At 37.8% G+C, this 24,278-nt stretch overlaps 1 protein-coding gene across 1 annotated transcript in view; it reads right to left on the bottom strand.

Annotated features, from left to right (window-relative positions):
- Window positions 1–1,190: 1,190 nt before the first annotated feature.
- Window positions 1,191–24,278, bottom strand: part of vstm2a (V-set and transmembrane domain containing 2A) — a 38,683-nt gene continuing 15,595 nt past the window's right edge. Inside the window, exons 2-4 of the mRNA XM_016250436.1 lie at window positions 7,426–7,476; window positions 6,606–6,945; window positions 1,191–1,963 (exon numbers count right to left, since the gene is read on the bottom strand). Of these exons, the coding sequence (XP_016105922.1) occupies window positions 1,887–1,963; window positions 6,606–6,945; window positions 7,426–7,476 (468 nt within the window). The 3' untranslated portion in view covers window positions 1,191–1,886. The remainder of the gene's footprint in view (window positions 1,964–6,605; window positions 6,946–7,425; window positions 7,477–24,278) is intronic.

The raw sequence follows: 24,278 nt of genomic DNA, 5'->3' as shown, positions 1-24,278 counted from the left end.
TGTTGATAATACAGTGTTGGTTAAATGTCACCGTCTTATTTTCAACCACTACCGTTGCTTTTAAAATACGGTGATAAGGGCATCATGGGGAATATGTAATTTTGATGCTTTTTTCAAGCTATATCTTGGTTATTAATCTCAGAATATTCACTCTGATTAACCACAATAAGATCCGTCAGTTTCTTCTTCGTATATATCGTCTTTTAGTCAGAAAGCACTAAGCCATTCAATTTTTAATTAAAAAAAAAGACAGAAAACCAATTCACAGCGACTATTGATTTTGTCAGCTTTAGTGGAAATCCATGATGCAGCATGATGTTGAAGATGGTAAACACACCGCGGAAATCAAGAGGTGAAAAGCAATCATCTTCAGCACTTAAACGTGGGCGAATCGTACTTGAGATGTTTAGGAGGACACAATCACAGCATTCAGTGGCGCTGAAGGTCATGTAACACGTGAAGGTTGAAAGCTCAGGACATTTCTTTCGATCGATTCCTCTGACCCTCCACTCTCCAAAAAAGTAAATAAGAGCCAAACAAACAATATATGTTCAACTACACTGAAACGATGCTCTGAAATGGCATGATTGTGTGTGAGATTCGATTCCGGCCATAGACTGCTACGCTCACATGCTGCATGCTAACTTAAAGGAACACTCCACTATTTTTGAAAATAGGCTCATTTTCCAGCTCCCCTAGAGTTAAACAGTTGAGTTTTACCGTTTTCGAATCCATTCAGCCGATCTCCGGGTCTGGCGGTAGCACTTTTTGCTGTAGCTTAGCATAGATCATTGAATCTGTTTAGACCGTTAGCATCTCCTTATGTTTCCTAGCTGGGGACTATTTTCAGGCGCTGCGTAATATCACTGCGCCTGCTGCACGCATGGTACGGCAGCAAAGTTCCTTGATTATTACGCCGGAATGAGAGTAAAGTTCGAAGCCATATCAGCCTAGAAAATCACAACTTTTCTGCGTAATATCACTGCGCCTGCTGCACGCATGGTACGGCAGCAAATTTCCTTGATTATTACGCCGGAATGAGAGTAAAGTTCGAAGCCATATCAGCCTAGAAAATCACAACTTTTAATTTTCCGTCGGGCTTAATACACTATGTAACTACAGAAGAGTCAAGTTTTAAATAGAATGGATTCTAAAACGGTAAAACTCAACTGTTTAACTCAGTAGGGGAGTTGGAAAATGAGTCTATTTTCAAAAATAGTGGAGTGTTCCTTTAACGTGACTCTCACACGACGTGAGGATACAGTGTTACGGGGTAGAAAAAGAAGATACATTTATTGTGCCAAAAACAAAGCAATAATGTAAACCACCGTGGTTTACCACACAGTCGAGCTGAGCTCAGTTAGCGATCCAGACACAATATGCACTAAGCCGTGGTGCTGTTATTTTCACTTCAAGGCTGTTTTTGCATATGAATATACGACGAGTGAATGGCAGCTGTACAGAGTGGAGGGAATTTGAAATCAGATACTATATATATATATATATATATACTGTATATCTGTTCATATATTCATGTTACACAAATATAGACTCTTCGGAAACTTCAGAGCATGTATTAAATTCAGAGCTGGAGATAAAAGGTCAACAAAAAACAACCAAAAATATATATATGGGGTGCAAGACCCTATACGAGTCCGTGTCCGTTTGTTCGGTCCAGAGTTTGATTTGGAGTGTGAAGCACGTGTCCGCTATGGCAGTTTTCCTTCTCCTAGGCTTTAGAAACGAAGGTGCTTCTGGTGATGATTTTTAGACTACATTGGGTGCAGTGTTGAGGCTGTGCTGTCCGCGCCGTCCAAATAGCAGGCAATTTTCTCTTGGCTCTGAAATAAGAGTGATTCTGGGAAAAAAGAGTCACTGTTTTGAAACTATAGCCACGCTCCCCTCATGAAGCCAGCCGTGAGGAGCAGAATAGCGAGTCCATTACTCGTGGATATCCTCGTACCTGTGGGGAGAGATGAGAGGATATTGAACGGAAAGGCAAGACAGAAGCACTTCACTGCAAATATAAATGAAACGCACCGGTCTAGCCTTGATTATACAAGACTGAGCTAACAGCATAAGAATACTTCAAACCCACAGGCCTTTGCTGCTCATTTATTGCACGTCCCTTTATATTGCAAAAGGAAGTACTTCAAAAGAGAACGATGGATGCAGATTTCATACAGCACATATATTGTAACAAACAGGAATGATTACAAGCTGTTCCACAACATAATAAGTTACATATGGACATAATGTAATTAACTAATTGCTGACCTTCCGTCTAACTGTTGTTATGTACATTTTGTATTTGCATCTAGGAAATCCTTGATCTAAAAGTTTGACATGCAAATTAAAAATGGCATGTTTCTCAATATACACACAAACGCTTGCGCTAAGCCTAGGTGGATATTTTGGAGTTTTGCATTAGTCAAAATGTGTGTTCATTTGTTTTGCACAAACTGTGACGTTTTTTGACCATTTCAGTGTGGAAGAGGTGGAAACACTAGACAAACAAGGAGTTTATTTAAAAGATTTGAGCACAGGCAATTCCAGTCATAATGTGACTCATAATGTTACATAAATTATAATGTGATGTGCTTTCGTAATACTTATTAACGGGCTTTCCATTCACCTGTTTGTATGCAAATTTTTAATTTGCATGTAAGAAATCCTGAATGTAAATGCTTTATACAGAATTCAAATTTGCATATTCCTCGATATTTGCATAAAAAAATTATGTGCTAAGCTGAAGTGGATTTTCTGACATTTTGCATAAGTCAAAAAGCACATTTGTTTGTTCTTTCAACACACGGAGTATAGAGAAGGGTTATTATGTTTAACTAAACAAACTATATAGCTATATATATATATTGTTTTTAATATAAAATAAGCATTAACTTGAGAAACATTGCCTTGGCAACAAGATGATTATTTATTTATTTATTTGTTCTCCATTTTCACTTAGTGTAACTTTATGTTCTTAAATAACTGAACATAAAACTGAAATAAAATAAAATAAAATTGAAATAAAGCAAAAACACAGCTAAATTACTTATTTTATTTTAAAGGTTGAGTATTAATAAAAAGCTATAACAGTATTTCAATTATACTAAAATAGCACTAAACTAGAACAAGGATTTGTGTTACAGTACCGTCTACTTTTATATGTATGTATGTATATAAGTTTTAAACACAATCATAATAATTCACATAAATAAGAGGTTCTTTAGTTTTTAGTTTTTCTTTCCAGTTATTCTAATACAAATTTGTTATGTTTATATGATGTAAACACATGATACGTAAGTAAATTTGCATGCTTGATTAATATTTCCATAAATGTTTAGGTGTTAAGCTGAAGTTGATTTTCTGAAGTCTGCATTCATTTATTTTGCATAAACAATAATGTGTGTTGACCATTTTGGCAACACGCTGAGTGTAGACCAACAAGGAGCATTATTACAGTCCCATCGATGAGGGTTTTGAGCATGTTTCCAGGTACATGGATGATTTTGGCCCTCATTATGTGAGCTATTGTCTGCACAGCTTTTAATATGTGTATATTTGCTCACATCTCTCCCCAAACAACGAGGTCATTCAGGCCCATGGTATACATACATGTGCAATATTACTAATATTATTAAGTTTTTCAACATAAAGTGCAATCAGAACAACTCTAAATCGCCCAGGTACCACAAAATAGTCCTGTTTTATTGGTCTGTGTAAATAAAGACGATGCTATCTGCCTATTCACAGAGGCCTTCTGCTAAAACCTCCCCATATAAATCAACCTGAAAACTGCCATTACGCCATGAAAAGGGATTAATGTGGAGCCTCCTGCAGCCCAGCCTGCCTTTCTAAAGGCTTTTCAGAGTATTTTTAAAACAACCTATGTGCTGACAGCTGTGTTATGGAGAAACACAACTACAGCTCTGTGCTGGATGCCAGTTTAGAAACAGATAAAGCATTAATTTAATTTAGAATTTTTTTTTAGTGCTGCAGGGATGTATAGGAATGCTTTGATAAATGACGAATCTCTTCCACTTTCTCCACTAAGTCAGTTTCCGGGTCCTATTGTTAGCAGGTTTGATCATGTTCCATTTTCTCGCGCAGTACTATAAATACGCCTGGATTTTTTAACCGCATTTCCTGTTGTTTTTCCTCATATTTTTTTTAGACCTCCTTTGAACGATGAAATTAGGTGCAGTACAAGGCCAAAAGACTTCAAAGCAAATGCGATCTGATTCCGCTCTGAACTTATTGCACACCTGCCTCGACTGCAGAAGAGAACGGGAGAAGCTCAAGGATGTGCACTGGCCATAAAACCAGAAAACAAGGCAACAAAGAGGAAATGGGAAATTAAATATTCAGTAAATCACGGTGACATTTACAGGATGTTTCCGTCAGCCCGAGCGCGGCGATGGGAGGGGGTTCGGTGTCCGGGGAGCTTCGCTGGAGCTCTAAATCAGAGAGGAGAGGAGGATCCTCCCATGACCCTCTGCTCCTCTCTGCCAGATCTCATTTGGCCGGAGGTGATCAAGCCGAACGGGAACCTTCCTGAAACAAGCTTTCCTCCCTTCTTCTACTTGCAGTAATTAATCATTCTTGCCGGCCCTTTTAACTCTGGGCCGAAATGCACTGTCGATTATGCGTCGCATCTATAGGTTCATTACCAGTCGCATCTGATTAGCCGTAAGGAAGAGTATGAGTCATGCCAGCATGTCTGCAGCTGTAATTACAGCCCGCTGATGCTGTAGTAGTGAAGGATCTCTAAAGCTAAAAGAGCTCAGAGTACTCGTGCTCAAGTAAAACGACTCAGATGTAATTATAGTAAAGGTATACAGCATATGACAGAATTAATCTGACCTCCGCTCATTTTACATGCTGTACGAATGGTATGTTAGAAGAACATCTGTGCAATCAAGTTTAAAAATCATCTTAATGGTTGATCTATTGATAGATCAGAGCCTTCTTTATTCTTGTGTTATGCTTTCCAGCATCTTTTCCATCTTTTTTTTTCTCTTCAGCTCAAGAGGTTTGTACGATCTCTGCTGGTTTTGGAAAGTTCAGAATGTAAGAATTGGCTCCTATTCAAATCAAACGTTGAGAATTTAATTGAATTGGCCACGGTGTGCAAAATGTTGAATTAGAATGACTGGAAGAGGAATTTATTGAATTGCAATTCAAAGATATTCAGCGAGGTTACTCAATCTCATTAATCACAACTTGAATAATTAAATTACTAGTTTACACTAATTATGCATTCATTATTAGATTTGGTAACCATGCAGAGTGTGTTAATATCACCTGATTTTAAATATTTAAACCTAATACCTGATTTTAGTGCAGACTATTAATACTTGACATGCAAATATCCAAAATCTGGTCCAAATATTTGCCAGTGTTGTTACACACACACACACGCGCACCCACACAAACACACACACACACGCACGCACGCACGCATGCACGCACACACACACACACACACACACACACACACACAAACGCACGCACACACACACACACACACACACACACATAATTATATATATATATATATATAAATTACTGAGGCAATGTTTCCTTTCAAAAGACGAATTTATTTCCTATTTTGAGGTCAATAGAGTACCTACAGACAATACAATTATAATGATTCCATGCAAATGAAACCTATTACATATGTACAAATATGCTTACTATATTTAAATTTGCAATATTATGCTGTAGCTAATTTAAAGAGCCATAATAACTGGTTGCATTGTTTTCCCTCACGGTAAAACACTTACAGTTTTTTACGATTGCTTACATGTGTGTGTGTGTACTTCATTTACAGTACTCTAATCACTGAGAAGTAGACTTGCTAAAAGTGTTTTAGGTTAGCAACAGCAGTGTGTAACTGGTTCAAAAAGATTAAAGTCATATGAAATGTGTGTGTTTCGTATGGTAACAAAATATTGTTTTTATAAAGTTGTGTATAGTTTTGACAAAAGTGTTCCATTTTGCAAATGATCTGAAGTGTTGTGCTACTTTGGTGTAGGGTTGTGTTAACTGTGTGTAGTGTTTTGACAAACTGTTTTCAAAATTGTGCTTAAGCAATCGTAAAAAACTGTAAAGACATTTTTATATAGCAATGAAAATGTACAAGTATTATAATTGCAATAAAGTACGTACAGTAATGTGAAACTTTACAAACTGGCTGCAAATCGAGTTTGAATTCCAATTACATAAATGCCGAAGTAATTAAATGTAGCTTATTACACTCGCAGTGATTGGCCATAAATATCTTGCTCAAATATTAATTGTTATGTACATATTTTAAATGCTAATTAAAAGTCGCTCAGTAGAAGGATTTTTATTTTTTTCCCCAGTAGTGCATAGTATTTAATACAGTGGTCAGCAGAAAAACACCATTGATTTCAGTTTGAAAATTCCCACAACACTGCAATATCTGTCATTCTATGGCATCACAGACGATTAATAATGAAATCTTGCAGATGCACATGAACCCATTTCTAATGGCAATCCGCAAACATGTTAAAACACAATGACTGAACGCTAGAGACAGAAACAGATCCCTGAAGCGCACGTAAAGCGTATCGTACCTGACCCTGTGCTGTGCTCCACTGTTTTGGAGTGTGCCGTCTGCGAAGTAGAAGTGGACTGGGACCTCTGGTCTGAACTCATGCTGTCGCTGTCCTGGCCGAGAGAAGAGCTGCTCTTGCGGGGTTTCTTATCAGTCAGGTGCAGCGGAGAGCTCTTCTTAATGGCCCTGTTGCGAGGGCGGATGGTGGCGTTGACTTTCAGGTAGGCTTGAGCTTTGTGCTCCTTCAGCTCTCCATAGTTAGCGTCTGTGACGCGACATTCGTACAGACCCTCATCGTTCTTACTCACCCGAGAGATCTGCAGATTGTGGGAGATGTCATTGCCTTGGACCTTGGCTGTCTGTGAAGAGAATGGAAGACAGATCCTACATGAACTTGCTGCTCTAGACCAACCGATAACATCTTTATATTTCATAACAGCAGAGGTGCCGTCAAGTTATTTAACCCTGTAACGCCTACTGTATCATATTTGATGTGCAAAAGCCTCTAAACAATCAAACTTTGCTGTCGCACACAATCTCCTCCATAGAGATCCTGTTGTCTGATTGATAGTTTAGAGTTTTATATGCAGTCAACGCTCTTTTAGTGTAATTGTACAATAGTGTAGCTTTCTGCTGTCAAATCTTGAGTGATTTTAATCAAGTAAACATCAGAATAACTGTAGTCATATTTCCAGAGCAACTGCATGTACCAGCTTTAATAAAGAGATTGTTCTCCCAGCAATCATATGCATGTCATAATTGACTGTATCATTGCAAATACGGTTTCTACAGTATGTAGTATTGCATTCTGAATATATAGCCATAGGTCATGTACTCACACTTATTTTAGTCCCTTCTTCATCAGGATCCGGATCTGGAATCAGCTCCATCTGCTCATGAACAACAAGAACAGGAGAGTTTAGGGCTTCTTATGTTTAAAGTCAAATCTGCACTTTTTACACTGTATATTATAATGCTGTGATGACTAGTGTTGTCACATTAAACTGAAATGTGTACATTTGATGTTCATTATCACGGAGAACAATTGGCACAAAATTAAGTGCACAAAACATGAACAATAATTAATTTACTTTTGACCATATTTAAAGTATTTCCATATCAGCTGGAACTCTGTTATCTGATATCCCTGATGGGGGTGGTAATAATAATAATAATAATAATAATAATGACTATTATAATAACTATTACTAAAAAACAATCTTATTTTAATTTTTACTTCTAAGAAATATATTACTATTGTAATACAACGGTATGTATGTTATTTTACTTCACACTGCAATAGTAAAAGCCTTAATTTCTTTACTTGCAAGAGTTCAAGCTTTTATTTTGGTGGAAAACTGCAGGGAAGCCTTTTGAGTTTCTGTGACAACAGCTTTCCAAACGCGTCTCATTATAAATCTTGAAATGCTGCAATCATCTGCCCGCAAAATTGTTGAAGATTATACGAGTGTGGAAATACATCATATCTGGTGCATGCTGTGTTCACCAATACATGTTAAACTCACAACACATGCAGAGATATTTGGTGCATTTACTGTAAACCAAGACATTTGAAGTGACACACTTTGCTCTGAAACACGCAGTGCCAGAGACTACTCACACACACACACACACACACACACACACACACGCACACACACACACACAAACACACACAGTGTTGCTCTCTCTCACTCTCTTTGGTCATCAGCAGTAAGTTGGCTCAAGGCTAGAATACACAACACCGATTTTGCCCAGATTTTAGCCCGATTTACAGTCAGGACAAGTCAGCGGTACACTCTGACCCAAAGTTGGGTTGAAACAACCCAGCATTTTTTAGAGTGTAGTTGCCGAAAGTCTGCCGATTTGAGAAATCACAGAATAGATTTTACAGAAAATTGTGCACTTTGTGATGGGCACAGACTTCCGCTTTTTAGCTTCGGACTATAAATCCAGTCAGTCAGAGGACCAAACATTATTGATATTTTGAGCCTATTTTAGAATCTGAAGTGACATTTGGTGTTTAATGATGCTCAGAAGTGGCATAAATGCATTTACACAGAAATCACAGCTTTATACAGTACTTTGACTCTAGGGGCTGAGGTGGGTCTGAGCAGACATAATGTAGTCTGACTTTTAAGCAGCAATGCATCTTCACACTGAATTATATATATTTGACAACACCTAGTGATGACTAAATTCACTTGCAGCATTTAAAAATGATTGATTTTTAGTGTTTAGTGTTTCTTTTCTTTCTTTTTTTTTATTTAAACAAAATAGTTTATTAAATAGTTTATATATATATATATATGTGTGTGTGTGTGTGTGTGTGTACTAGGGATAGTATATACAGTATATAGTTTATATATATACTAGTATACATAGTTTATATAATAGTTTATATATATATACTAGGGATGGGAAGATTCACCGATTCGCATTGGTGCATCGGCATAAAAGTTGAAGCGATGCATCGATTTAAAAAGTGTGCATCGGCTACAAGTTGGCATTTATGCATCATTTCTAACATGCTTGCATCGGTAAAAAACTATTTACTTATATATAATTACTAGTGGATGCGCTATACTTTTATTATTTAGAAAGTGACCAATATTTTATATGCAGATTGATTTCTCCTCTCTTAACGGTTTCTCAAGCGTGTTCTAGCTCTCATCACCGCTGCTGCTGCGTGAATCTGACGAATCACAAAGACTACAGAGACCCGAGGCCTGTTTCATAAAAGACGCTAAGAAAAGCAGGGATTAAAGTCAATCGGGGCTAAAGCGGTTCCATAAACGACTACTTAAGTTCACACAATCTCACTAATTTGTGCACGCTTATTCCTAAACAGCTCTTAATGTCGATCATGGATCAAATCGATCCACCATCACAAACAGCGAATATATCTGTGCTGTTTAATGCATTTGAGACGTTGTGTTTTCCTCAGTGCATAACTGACATGTCACAGGCATATTTGTCATCTGTAAATGTCAGAAAGTCACGCAAACGTATCCATATTGCTGTCAGGAGTGGGCCAGGCTTGCGCGAGTGAACGAGCGCTGCTAAACAGACGGAGAGCAATAGAATAGTAGCGCAATAATTCTGAGTAAAATACACATTTTGCTAAAATATTAGTTGTTGGACATTAAATGTGTCTTCTGTAGAATTGTAAACTTACATATAAATGTATTTTTATCCCTCTATAGGACTCACTGTGAATTTACAGCTTAAAAAATAATTGACTTTATATTTTACATATATTTAGGAGTATTTGTTTTCGTCATCTGACCTTTGACCTTTTTTTAGGGATCCGTCATTTATAACTGACGTTGTCCCATTAGGGTAAATTATTTTTGGCAAATTGTCTGAAACTTCACACACAATCAAATGCTTTTTCACTGTCTGAAAAGAAGAGAAAAGGTCTTACGGTTTAAAAAAACATTAAAAATCTTTATGAACATTCTATTTTTTTCTTGTGCTGCTATATTTGATTTGGAACTTGCGCGTGAAAATGTCTAAAACTTGACACAAATTCGGATGCAATTTCACTGCCTGAAAACCATGTCTTAGTGTTTCAAAAGCATTAAAACAACTTTAACATTGCGTTACATCTTGTAATTTCAAATCAATTATCATAGCACAAGTGAAAGTCAACAAGACTCTTCTTTTTCAGTATAGCCCACACGCCCCACACATAAGTAGATGTTGACTTGTGCAGTCATCACTGGGGCATTGCTGTCTGTCAGTATAGTAATGCCAATAGACACTGGCATCTTTCCTGACCTCTGGTTGTTGTATGGATCACATCTTTCAAACTGGCATACAATAATGTACCCAAATGCCTGACTTCCACAACAACCTATTCTTCATCACTGCCCTCACCCTCACTGCTTCTATCCTCCTTGGTCCTCAACAACTTGTTTTATTACTACAGCCTGCTTTTCTGATGCACTCATATCACTATCATCAATACTTTCTGAAATAAGTACAGATTTGTCTCTCCATCTTCCAAAAATCTTCCAAAAATGAACCTAAAACACTATAATACTGCCGACCAATGCTGGTCAATAGTGCCAGCTGCACAAAATATGCATCCCATAATAGTCAGGTATGCATGACGCTCAGATTTGTTGGTCTCTGAGTTGTTGTTTTTATAAAAGTGCATTAAAAATGACAAAACACTTTATAAAACACATTTGGATGTACAATTATATTTTTTATAACTTGAATGTATATGTATTTTCTAGTCTAAAATGAGCTCACTCTGGAGCCTTGAGAGCATGTGACCTAGCATGTGCTAATGTCTCCTTTACTACTTAGTTACCAAAAATGTCAAGCACATGGCTAATACATTTAAATGTTACTGGTTGAAGGGGATGTCATTTGACATCACTAAAATAAAATGTTGTTGGTTGAACATTAATATTGTATTTTAAATGCAATTTTCTTAGCGTCATTTATAAATGACGATATCCCATAGAGGGTTGTGATAGCAGTAACTGTAAATGGACTATTGTAATGCGTAAATCAAATATAAGCTAGTACAGTACTAATTACTAAGCTCAAATGAGTTAATGTGTGTTTCTTATACCAGTTAAAATATAATCCTTTTAGTTAAATAATAGTATAATTGAAAGTCAGAACTTGATCTAGGCCTATGTTAAACTTGCTTTATGGAACCAAATCATTTGACAATGTGTCAGACTAACTGAAATAAGCCTGGCTTATTTGGTAAACTTGTTTTATGAAACAGGCCTCGAGGCATTAGAAATTTTCATATTTTTTTCCATTGCATCGAATTGCATTGTGTTGGATCTAGCTAATGACCTAACCTATGGCCTAACTAACCTGTTTGCATGTGCACACACAGCAAACTACAGCCCAAAAATTACATAATACTGTGTGAATGATCCCATTTTTACATTCAGTCTGTGCATTTTATTTATACATTTTTTTAGCGTTAGTCCAGCGTGTCAGACAGACGTCCTTGGCTGTTCCACGTCTCATTCTGCATTTATAAAACATCATGCTAAAAATTGTAGTTAATGACTCTTATTTTTGCATCAAGTGGCTGGTTTTTAATTAATCAGCTAATTATCCTGCTGGTTAGAATGCAAAAGGTCAAATAATTGAGCATCAAAATGGCGAGCTGTTGATTATCGGTTATCATTATCGGCTCAGACATTCCACTTTTATGCATCTCTAATAACAGAGAGAGAGAAAAGAAACATTCAAGCGTGTGTTGCAGTGACCTTGAATTGTTGTTCTGTTACGAATTATGGCATAAAAAACTCTGAATGTTTGAGAAGCGCATTTAATTGTTTGTTTAGGGATGGCGCGCAGACGGTGAGAGGTGTTTCCGTCTCCTAAACCGAACAATGATTCATTAGAAGCGGCACAGGAACAGATGGCACTGCAGGCACCGTTTTCTGCTCTTTAAGGAGTTTGAAATATTCAAAAAGAAGCACATCAAAAAACAATCAGCACAAAATCCAGAAGAAGAGAATGACGCTTCCGCCTGACGACACGCTGCTGAATAATGAACTTCATCTGCTTGAGGTCTGAGGCAATTGGTTTTAAATTAAGCAATAAGGAACAGATTATATCCATGGTAAACATGTTCATCTTTAACACCAATAATGTCATGTTTGCTTGCGGCTCTCCAGAAGTATTATATGCTCAGGCTTCATCCCAGCTAACCTTTTGAGAGAACACCTTGAAAATGCGCTCGAATGAAGACGCCTGATGAGCCGATTTGACCCCAGATTTAAAGATCTGTGCATTGATGTTTAGTAGGAATCACTTATTTAGAAGGGAAAACTGCCTAATGGCATTTTAAAGAGGTAGACGTTGCTGACAGGGTTCAGCGTGAGCGCAGAGGCTCCTCATGCTGCCACATGATATCAACACCGGGCTGAAATGCTGCAACTTTCACTGCGGTTTTGCTGAAGGGCAAACAAGGATAGAGAGATGCTTTCTGGAAATGACTGACAGATTGAACCGCAGAAGACACAAACAGTAGAAGTTCATGATGAGACTCATAGTAACCCTTATGAAAAAGTATTAAATGTGCACTTGTTAAAAATAAATAAATAAATACTTAAGTGTGTTAAGAAACAGACATGAACACAGTCTCTTATTAAGTACACTTTCAAAAACTGCACCTTGTAATGTCAAATTAGATTTTTTTAAATCATTGTTTTTATAATCTTGTCTCATGCTTTGAAGTACACTAATTTTGATGTGTTGACTAACATACTAAACTAAAGCAAAAGTACTTGATTATAATTTTTACTGTAGTGTGTTATTTAATATTAGTTTTAATATATATATATATATATATATAAAAAAAAATTTTAATGTACTAAATTGCTAATTCATCATTATAAATGTGTAATTACAAATATACTGAAATACATGATATGCAAATTTTCAATAGTAATTACATTAATTAGTTTAGCATAAATGCTTGTCTGTACATTCAGCAGTACTTTACCCATATTTGGAAAATAGAAATAATTACGAAATTACATATAAAATATATTTAAGTCACAATGGAAAATAAAATAACACTGTAGAGTTAATTTAACTGCAAATAACATGCAATAAAGTGTCTTTTAAAGTTTTTGTTTTAAGTACTGTTTTCAAATATTTACTAAAGTGTACCTGTTTTTACAATAGATCAGTGTTACATATAAAACCATTTAACACATCTGTTACTTGGAATAAAATATGATCTGAAATAAAATATTATTAATGTCTCATTTTCAAACTACACTGAAAACATTATAAACAATATAAAAATGTGAAATATTAATTGTTAATAAATCAAAATATTGATCAAAACTATAATAGTATCACAATGATATTAAAACAGGTAGAGCAGATGTTACAAGGTCATTTTCAGTAATTGTACCCTCATTAAAATTTTACACATGAATGCACTTTTGAAAAGCATGTTTAAAATCATGTACACTCACATGAGATGAATAATAACAGCAGTTGTATTTGACATGGAGCGGGTCGTCTCATGGAGAGCATTATGATCACATGACCAGCCAAATGCAACTCACTTTGTCTCAGTAATAACCCTTTATTGCACACTTTCACTTGTGGAATAAATTAATCATGTCTGAGGAGATGCCATATATATATGTATATATATATATAGAGAGAGAGAGAGAGAGAGAGAGAGAGAGAAAGAGAGAGAGAGACCTTCAGAATCAACATTTTTCTCTACGGGAATTTCTGTATTGTGTCCAACATGGCAAAGAGTTGATGTGAAATTTCAGAGCAGGACAAGCAGAAAATGAAAGTGGTTTACTCTTATCAAGCACATCAAACCCTCCAGCCTTAAGGCCAATTACTGTGAAAGTAAGTTTTTCTCAGAAGAACCTGGTGAGAGTCAGGATCCGAGTTTACACAGTATGACATCTATTCTCTGTATTATCCATGAGTTTCATACAGTTTCATCCACTACTAAAGAAAAAGGAGATCAAATGAGGGGAAATCCCATATAAAATCCTCTTTAAAAAGGCTTATATTATTGTTGTAACAGTACTCAAAGTTAGAGAAAATATAAGTAAAAAACACAGCAAAATCCATCAATCAGTGTTTTTGTCTTGTGTTCCTGTAACAATATTGAGAAAAGGTATTGTTTTTAGATGATATGTATTAAATTTCTTGCCCCACTGGCTTTATTTTATGTTTTAAGCATAAATCAAACTACATTTAATTAAGTTTATGCTTAAAACAATAACAACTTAATTCAATAACATTCTCTTTTATAATGCATTTCATATTCTCAGGATATAAATCCTGTTACAGTATATTGTGCAAGCTTCCTTCTGAAATAAATGCATCTAGTTTTAAGGACATTTAGACAGTTTTACTGGAAAACAAAAATAAAATTATGTTTTGCAGAAGGGTTTGAATTAATTGCAGACGTCCTCAATAGTATCAAGTTGATGAAAGCAAGCTTTTAGAGCAGAAGAAGGACTCATGCGTCCGGATAACTCACTCAGAGCTGACGTTTGGTTAATATGGGCCGTTGATCTCCATTACGCTGAGATCTCGTATCTCTTCTCTAACATACCGGCCATTGAGCGGGACCTCCAGTAGCCTCCCATTAAAATCAAATGCAATTAAACTAAATGTGCTCTAATGAATTTCCAATTTCACTAGCGGTTCTGGGTGTTCAGCACTGACTTCTAAATAGTATCTAGCTTGCACTGCAAATAGCGACTCTTTATTTCATGAACCCACTGATATGCTGATCCTGCTTCATAGTACTCAAAGGCACAGTTCAATAAAAATTTTATATAATAAGTTATTATTAAAGCATTTAATGCAGCGGCCTTTCCAGAGCTGTCCGTCATCTCACATTGATGGAGTTTCGGATGATCATGATGCAGGACGACTGACTGACTGATGGAGTCTATTAGAATGCAGTTATATGAGCCTAAAACTCATGATATGAGGAAAAAAAAATCACCGTCTTATATTTTATATATATTATATCATAGCAATATCACACCAGCAAGAGTCCCCAATATCTGCGCCCCTGCAAATGTAATACTGATTTATGCAACTGTTCAATAAACAATAAGTTAATGTTGTGTTAATGTTGTGCTTTGCTCAATTTTGCAAAAAAAAAATAGTTAAAAAAATAGTTCCAATCAAATCCATAAGTTTCGTGACTGAATGAATCCACGTTTTTAAACAAATCGAGTGAGTGAGTGATTCAATGACTAATTCATGAAGACAGTGGGTCTGTTCCAATACCCTATATCTACTTACATGACGTATTTCCTGCGTTTGGCCCAAGTGTTGAAGACCACAAGTGTGTGTAGAGCTTTTCATTCCCCTTGTCCAAATACCCACACTTGCGGTCTTGGCCAATTGAGAGCGCGTGCGCAAGACTGTCCCAGGTCTTAAAAACACCAGAGCGCAGTGCCCTTAGCGCACACTAAATCCACACTATCTTGAATACTGCTCCAGAGCGGTATTCTAGGCTTAGTGTATCCCATCATGCATCATGTTGTGGAAATTAATCATAAGACTTTTTGCTGAGATCTCACGAGTGTTAGAGTCTCTCTAAAGGAAGGCGAAGAAAACTAGGATAATCCACAACGAAAGTCTTTAATATTATAATCCACATAGACTCGGACAAGGAAATAACTCAGGGTAGTAGTCACATCAACAATCACCGAAAAAATACAGAACAGAAGGAAGTACTTTAAGTAGGGCAGCTGACGAGGGGAAAACAGGAGAAAGGAGTAAACTAATGACTAACAAGCAAATTAATCAAAAACCAATAGAAACTAATAGACAAGGGGACTCAGGGAAATGTGGAGGCAGAAACAGAACCAAAACAGAACATAACCATGACAGTTCGCCCCCTCCCGGAAGGCGCGTCCTCGCGCCTATCAACAGTCCAACAGAGAAGAGAGGGAGGGATGGAGGGAGGATGGGGGTTCAGGAGGCGGGCGTGGGGCAGGCAAATGAAAAAGGAGCATAGTTCATAGGGCCAGGGCGGAGTGGATGGAGGGAGGAGCCAGATGGAAATCCAGAGACCAGCCAGGATAGCGGCCCACGGTCGATGGCGGAAGGAGCCAGGGTGGAGATTGGGCCGACAACACCAGGGGACCGACTGACGGAGACTGAGCTGGTGGAAGAGGAGCCCAGGATGGAGCCGAGCAGACGGTGAGCCAGGGCGACACAGAGGATCCGGAGGGCCAAGGCGGACCTGAAAGCTCAGGAGACCGAGGCGGAGGTGGGGTTCTGGAAGACCGTGGCGGAGCCGGAGCTACTGAGGATGGAGGAGGAGCTGGAGGGAAGGAGGAGCCTGACAGAGCCAGAGGGATGGAGTGATGAGGCGAAGTAAGAGGTGTGGAGTCCAGAGGCGGCGGATGGTCGACAACTGACCAAGGCGGAGCCGGAGGAATGAGGGAGCCCGGTGGAGCTGGTGGGATGACGGGCCATGGTGGAGACGAAGGAGCTAGGAGCCAAGGCAGAGGCGATGGGTCGAAGGACCGAGGTGGAGTCCAGGGCTCAGAGACTGGAGGCGGAGGCAGGGAATTCTCACGCCAAGGTGGAGCTGGAGACTGGAAGTCCCGAGGCAGATCAGAGCGCCCAGATGGCGTTGACTGAGGGTGAGCTGAGGGACTGACAGGCACCAGCAGAGATGGGCCTAAGGAACTGACTGATCTTGTCAGAGGAGGCGGGAGAGGGAGGCTGGGAGGGAACACCGGAGAACAGGAGCTGGGTGGAACCAGTGGAGACGCAGGAGAACTGTGTATTACCTCCCCAAACCAGTCTTTTAAGTCCGTTTGAAAAATGTCCATTAGTTCCTCATAATACATCCCAGAAACCGGCTGCAGCTCACCCTCAGCGGCGGGAGTGTGGGCGGGGCTTCCCTCCAAGTCCTTAATCTCCACCAGTACTCCCTCGGGGATGGGCGATTTTCCTGGCTCACGCACCTTGTCAGACCGGTCTTGAGGCCCAGGCTTCGGGGTGACGATAGGCTCAGTGGCGGGTATGCTCGCTGGCTCACGTGTTGCAGCAGGCTCAAGCTCTCCGTTTGCGGTGGGCTCTGGAATTTGCTCCGTGCAGCGGCATGACGGCTGGCTGGTCTCAAAAACAAAAACACTCTGCTATTATGCTACTCAATTTGAGGGTCGGTGATTCTATTACAGTCTCTCTAAAGGAAGGCGAAGAAGACGAGGATAATCCACAACGGAAATCTTTATTATTATAATCCACATATACTCGGGCAAGGAAACAACTCAGGGTAGTCATCACATCAAACAATCACTGACAAACTACAGAACAAAAGGAAGACTTTAAGTAGGGCAGCTGACGAGTGGAAAACAGGTGAAGGGAGTAAACTAATAATGACTAACGAGCAAATTAATCAAAAACCAATAGAAACTAATAGACAAGAGGACTCAGGGAAATGTGGAGGCAGAACCAAAACAGAACATAATGCATTACAGCGAGAGGTCATGGAGACCTTTCTAATGTATATTAAATATTAATAATAATTATATATTACATATAATTTGTGACCCTGGACCACAAAACCAGTCTTAAGTCACTGGGGTATATTTGTAGCAATAGCCAAAAATACATTGTATGGGTCAAAATTATCGATTTTTCTCTTTTATGCCAAAAATCATTAAGTAAAGATCATGTTCCATGAAGATATTTTGTAAATTTCCTACCGTACATATATCAAAACTTAAGTTTGATTAGTAATATGCATTGCTAAGGACTTCATTTGGACAACTTTAAAGATGATTTTCTCAATATTTAGATTTTTTTGCACCCTCAGATTCCAGATTTTCAGATAGTTGTATTTCGACCAAATATTGTCCTATCCTAACAAACCATACATCAATGGAAAGCTTATTTATTCAGTTTCATATGATGTATAAATCTCAATTTTGAAAAATTTACACGTAATACTGGTTTTGTGATCCAGGGTCACATTTGGTAGCAACACAAAGAGTTGCACGTTTTATTGGTGCAAATGAGTAGTGGTGATAATTATGTTATTCAACATTTGCAACTGTTTTTTATCACTTAATTAGACGCACCACAAAATTAAATTGCGTCATCTGTTATAGGGACTACTGAACAGACATTTATCGGGGATGGGCGATTTTCCTGGCTCACGCACCTTGTCAGACCGGTCTTGAGGCCCAGGCTTCGGGGTGACGATAGGCTCAGTGGCGGGTATGCTCGCTGGCTCACGTGTTGCAGCAGGCTCAAGCTCTCCGTTTGCGGTGGGCTCTGGAATTTGCTCCGTGCAGCGGCATGACGGCTGGCTGGTCTCAAAAACAAAAACACTCTGCTATTATGCTACTCAATTTGAGGGTCGGTGATTCTATTACAGTCTCTCTAAAGGAAGGCGAAGAAGACGAGGATAATCCACAACGGAAATCTTTATTATTATAATCCACATATACTCGGGCAAGGAAACAACTCAGGGTAGTCATCACATCAAACAATCACTGACAAACTACAGAACAAAAGGAAGACTTTAAGTAGGGCAGCTGACGAGTGGAAAACAGGTGAAGGGAGTAAACTAATAATGACTAACGAGCAAATTAATCAAAAACCAATAGAAACTAATAGACAAGAGGACTCAGGGAAATGTGGAGGCAGAACCAAAACAGAACATAATGCATTACAGCGAGAGGTCATGGAGACCTTTCTAATGTATATTAAATATTAATAATAATTATATATTACATATAATTTGTGACCCTGGACCACAAAACCAGTCTTAAGTCACTGGGGTATATTTGTAGCAATAGCCAAAAATACATTGTATGGGTCAAAATTATCGATTTTTCTCTTTTATGCCAAAAATCATTAAGTAAAGATCATGTTCCATGAAGATATTTTGTAAATTTCCTACCGTACATATATCAAAACTTAAGTTTGATTAGTAATATGCATTGCTAAGGACTTCATTTGGACAACTTTAAAGATGATTTTCTCAATATTTAGATTTTTTTGCACCCTCAGATTCCAGATTTTCAGATAGTTGTATTTCGACCAAATATTGTCCTATCCTAACAAACCATACATCAATGGAAAGCTTATTTATTCAGTTTCATATGATGTATAAATCTCAATTTTGAAAAATTTACACGTAATACTGGTTTTGTGATCCAGGGTCACATTTGGTAGCAACACAAAGAGTTGCACGTTTTATTGGTGCAAATGAGTAGTGGTGATAATTATGTTATTCAACATTTGCAACTGTTTTTTATCACTTAATTAGACGCACCACAAAATTAAATTGCTTGCCATGTTATAGGGACTACTGAACAGACATTTAGAAGTTGATTTTAAAATGCAAAGTATTGAAAATTAAAATAAAGCTCTGTAAACACTTGCATTTTTGCAAAACTATAAGTGTGTCCCATCAGGTAATGAAAAGTTCTACACACACTTGTGGTCTTCATCAGAGCCGGCGCCAGCGCAGCACTGATGAGGGGGCGGCTGAGGTGACGAAAGGGGGTGATGACATAGCACAAAGTAAAAGTAAAAAAAACAACAACAAAAAAACATGTGGCCCATTCACGTATTTGTCGGACCGTAAACAAACCTCCCCGCTATTACTACAACTATTAGAATACAGGGTTCACACAGATAGTGTGTGAAGTGGAAGTTTTTTTTTTTTTTTTAAAGTGCAAGGTCTGGAGACGTGTTTTAGAAGCTGAATTTCTTTGAACTTGAGCGCCGTGTTTTAGAAGGATGTATTATGCACGAGAATTATGCGCGAGAAGCTGCTATAAAGACCTGAGACGAGAGCACAGCATTCAAGACGGGGCGGGATAGTCCGAGTGAGGGGGCGCCGGCCCTGGTCTTCATGCTCACTTGAACACTTGGACCAAATACAGGAAATACGTCATAAGTGGTCAAGTGCAAAGACCGCAAGTGCGGGTATTTGGACAAGGGGTGTACCTGATGTACATCTAAATGTCTATTCAGTAGTCCCTATAGTGCAACACTTTGTTTTACTAACAAATTATATGTAATATCTAATTAGTATTTTTATTTTACTTACACTGGAAATGTTACCCTGAACTCATGCGAGATCTCGACAAAAATTCTCATGATTTATGTCCAGAGCATGATGCATGATGGGATACGCTCCGGAGCAGTATTCGAGATATAGCTTTAGCGAGGTTGCGTACAGGGCACTGTGCTCTGGCATTTTAAGCCCTGGAACAGTTTTGTGCACTTACTTCCTGTTGCGTGAACACGCTCTTAAGTGGCCAAGACCACAGACAAGCTCTGTCACTTGCTTCGTTTCTGAGTAAATCAGCCATTTGAATGAATCAGTTGAATGAACGAGTCAGTGAATCACTCATTAAGACGGGGACTTTCTGCCACCTGGTGGCAACTTTAGTTCAGTTTTCACTTGAGAGTATCGTTTTTTTTTATCTTTTCATTTAAATAATTTCAAATATCAATGTTATTTTTTTAAACAATGCCTAATTATTATCATTTTTTTATGCAATGTTAAATCAAACTATTTCTTTCTAAGGCTACTTTCTGTAATAGTGTTCCAATGCTTTTCTCATCCAACAAAATAATGATTTATATGTCATTGTGTTGTAAGTTTATCTTTTTTTAAATCTTTTTTAATATATATTTTATATAACTTTTCTCTCTTCTATTAAATGAAAACATCTAATAAACAGGGATTGTCAAGCTTAAAAAAACACACCATAAAATCACCACAAAAATAGTCCACAAGACTTCTGAATCTGTAGCTTTATGTGAGCAAAAGGCAGGAATTTAAGATGGTGAACAAATATTTTGGGTCTGATTTATTGTAGCTTTTTTATATTTCTGAATTATTCCTTTGAAATGAATCTTAAGTATTCTTTCAGCTCTTTCATTTAAAGGAAATTCAATGAAACAAGTATTTTTTTTCATAAGCTGTCCTACTGATGCATGAACGTTTACATAAAGTATTATAAGTTCACAAGTTTAATAATGTGACAAACAAAAACAACTTATGTTTTGCCTCATTTTCATGTGTGGAAACGCACCACTGCCTGCCGCACTAATACCTCTGCTAGTTTTGACTGCGATTCTTACGCTCTTCATTACAGCAAACTGTCGTTCTTCATGCTCGCTGGAATTGACTTCTTGTAAAATGTGCCCCTGCAATTATTTTGCATAATGCACAAGGCTCTGAGGTCCCCGACACTAAATTAATGTCAGGGAAGAAGGATAGCATCATCTATATTAAGATATAAACATATCTCACTTGAATGGTCACAGCTGTCAAGCATATTTCACTGCAGAGATGGAGATGAAGCCCTCGGATCTCTGCGGCTGAACCTTGCGGATATCGTTATTATGAATCTGTATCTCCCTCTTTATGAGGATATTGAACAGTGTGTTTTTGTTCTCAGGGCAAACAATATGATTAGATACACACTTCTGAAACTTTCTATCTCTCTCTCTCACACACACACACACACACACACACACACACACACACACATACATCTCCGTTCCACACACGGTTTCATCAACTTAAAGCTGGCTGAACTTCAACAAGTTATTATATTGCTCGTGTATGCTGTGTGAATGTGGCATAAAGCAGTGATGCATTATGATGGCCTTGCTTTACGGCCATCCAAGCGGATGAAATATGACTGAGGCAGCACATGGAGTGTGTGGAACATGTTCAACTCCTCACTTAATGACATCTGGGCTCTGTGCAATGAAATAAATGTGTGTGCATCTGCAGATTTCCAAACACTACAGCAGATAATGCACAGGCACACAGGAGGCTTCGCTTCTGAGACCGCGTCGGTGATGATTAATCCACTTACTGTATTTCACACTTAGGCAGTTTTCCCAATAAAAGCATCCAGATTTATATTTAACGGCAGTCATTAGAGGTCTTTATTACTGTCATTGAGGTTTGAGAGCATTCAATTAATGTTGCCAATATTTTCATGATGTTTTCATGTATTTGAAATAGGCATGGTGATGAAACGCAAAGCAATTTAATATTTAATAAATAAAGAAATATCCAAAATGTACTGCAATGAAGGCAAGTTTAAACTGACAGCGTTATATTAAATAATCTAAGTGTAATTAGCATTCATTAAAAAATAACTAAAATATTATTTTAATTAAATACTGAAAAGTTTTTTAGGTAAGATTTTTTAAATGTTTTTGAAAGAAGGCTCTTCTGCTCACCGAGGCTGCATTTATTTGATCTAAAATACTGAAAATGTTTTAAATAGTATTATAATTTAAAATAACTGTGTTCTATGTGAATCTCTGTTAAACTGTACTGTATTTCTGTGATGTGCAGCTGTATTTTCAGCATCATTCCTCCAGTCTTCAGTGTCACATGATCTTCAGAAATCAGTATAATATGCTGATCTGCTGCTCCAGAAACATTTCTGATTATTATCAATGTTGAACACAGTCGTGCTGCACAATATTTCTGTGGAAATCATCATACATTTTATTTTTCAGGATTCACAGATGAATAGAAAGTTCAAAAGAAGAGCATTTAATAGAAATAGAAATATTTTGTGACATTCTAAATAAATATATACTGTCACTTTTGATCAAATTAATATATACTTGCTCAAAGTATTAATACAATATTTTTTTTGAAAAGTAGTGAATAAAAAAAAATAAATACAAAATAAAATAAAATCTTTCCAAGAGCTGCCCAGTAGCATTCAGTCACCAGCTCTTTTTATCAGAACAAAGTGATCTAGTGATATTAATTTCCTCTGCTCAGTGGAAGAGTTCATTAGTGGAGCGACGCATCCATAACTGTACATGCAAGAGACATCATTTACTTCTTAACATCTCCTGAACCCACTGAACCTGTTTTGAACCAGTTTTCTCCACACAAATCCACTGGTACACAATCAATTTTGTGTGAGTACCATCTCTACACCACTTCACTCTTTCAATTGGCTCTCTGCATTGACAGATTGTTGAAACATGTCAAATGTGGTATAGCAACATACTGGTTATGCTGAGAAAGCTTGTTAATGCCCAGAGGGATGATATCATTTACTGCTGGGCACAGACACACTGTTGTGTGAGTCATGAATTATTCAGGCCTGTGGAGAGGCGAGAGGCCTGTGAAACAACGTGTGAATATATGTATATGAAGGAAATTATTGTATTTGACAAGTGCTCTCGGTGTGACTCTAGACAGATGTTGCTGATGATTGATTTTGGCTCTTGTAATGTAGTTAACAAGTGTTCTTGTCACTTGTTAGCTCTGCTTAATGCTTGACTTTTTCAAATCCCGGTAATCCAATATGGTTTTAATAGAGTAAACAGTAACACGAACCATGGGGAATTTTATCGTCTGTTTCATCCCTACTTGTAACCCTCAAACTAGAGTGAACTTGGCGACCCCTAGTAAATCTTTAATGACATCTAGTGCGGGTCGTGACGCCAGCATTGGGAACCACTGGTGAAAATGAACGACCGAATTGCATAAAAAGTTTTCCGTTTCAAGTTGAAACGGTGTCGTAATGGCCCTGAGTTTACATTTCTCACAAAACTGACTTCTTCTCTCAAAGTTGTGAGAAACAAAGTCTGAATTGTGAGACATACAGTAAACTTAGAATTGCGAGGGGACAAAAGTCAGATTGTGAAATAGAAAGTCACAGTTACCTTTATTTTTTGTATTCCATGGTGGAAATGTGCTTCCATAGACACCAGCAGATCTACAGTCACATAAAGAGTTCATAAGGTTTTTGAGTGTCCGCGAGGTCTAAAGCAGTGCCTTCACCCCTCTCTCTGTGCTTTAATAATCCAAGTATATGTTGCATTATTAAAAGGCCTGTTTTCCTCTGCATTCAGCACATCCACTCACTGCCAGTATTATTTGCTAAAGGGAAAAATAATATGATCTGCTGCTGTTCTAATGGACGAAAGCTCTTGCAGTAGGTGAATGACAGAATAAGTACATTTAGTGCTGCTCCTCAGCAAGGACGCGGCACAGATATATTCCGCTATTCACCACGTTCGACTGATTCAGGCTGGTCATGGCTTTCAGGGAAAATTAATGCAGAGAAATCATCCAGTTGTTGTGAGGATGCGCTATGAAGCCTTCAAGTATGTGCTAGATCAGAATTTAAAATTAAGATGTACAGTCAAGTTA

This window comes from Sinocyclocheilus grahami, unplaced genomic scaffold, assembly GCF_001515645.1.
Source record: "Sinocyclocheilus grahami isolate Dianchi unplaced genomic scaffold, SAMN03320097.WGS_v1.1 scaffold988.1, whole genome shotgun sequence".
Taxonomy (NCBI): Eukaryota; Metazoa; Chordata; class Actinopteri; order Cypriniformes; family Cyprinidae; genus Sinocyclocheilus; species Sinocyclocheilus grahami.
Note: the sequence above shows the minus strand (reverse complement) of the source record. Positions and strands in the feature narration are given on the sequence as shown.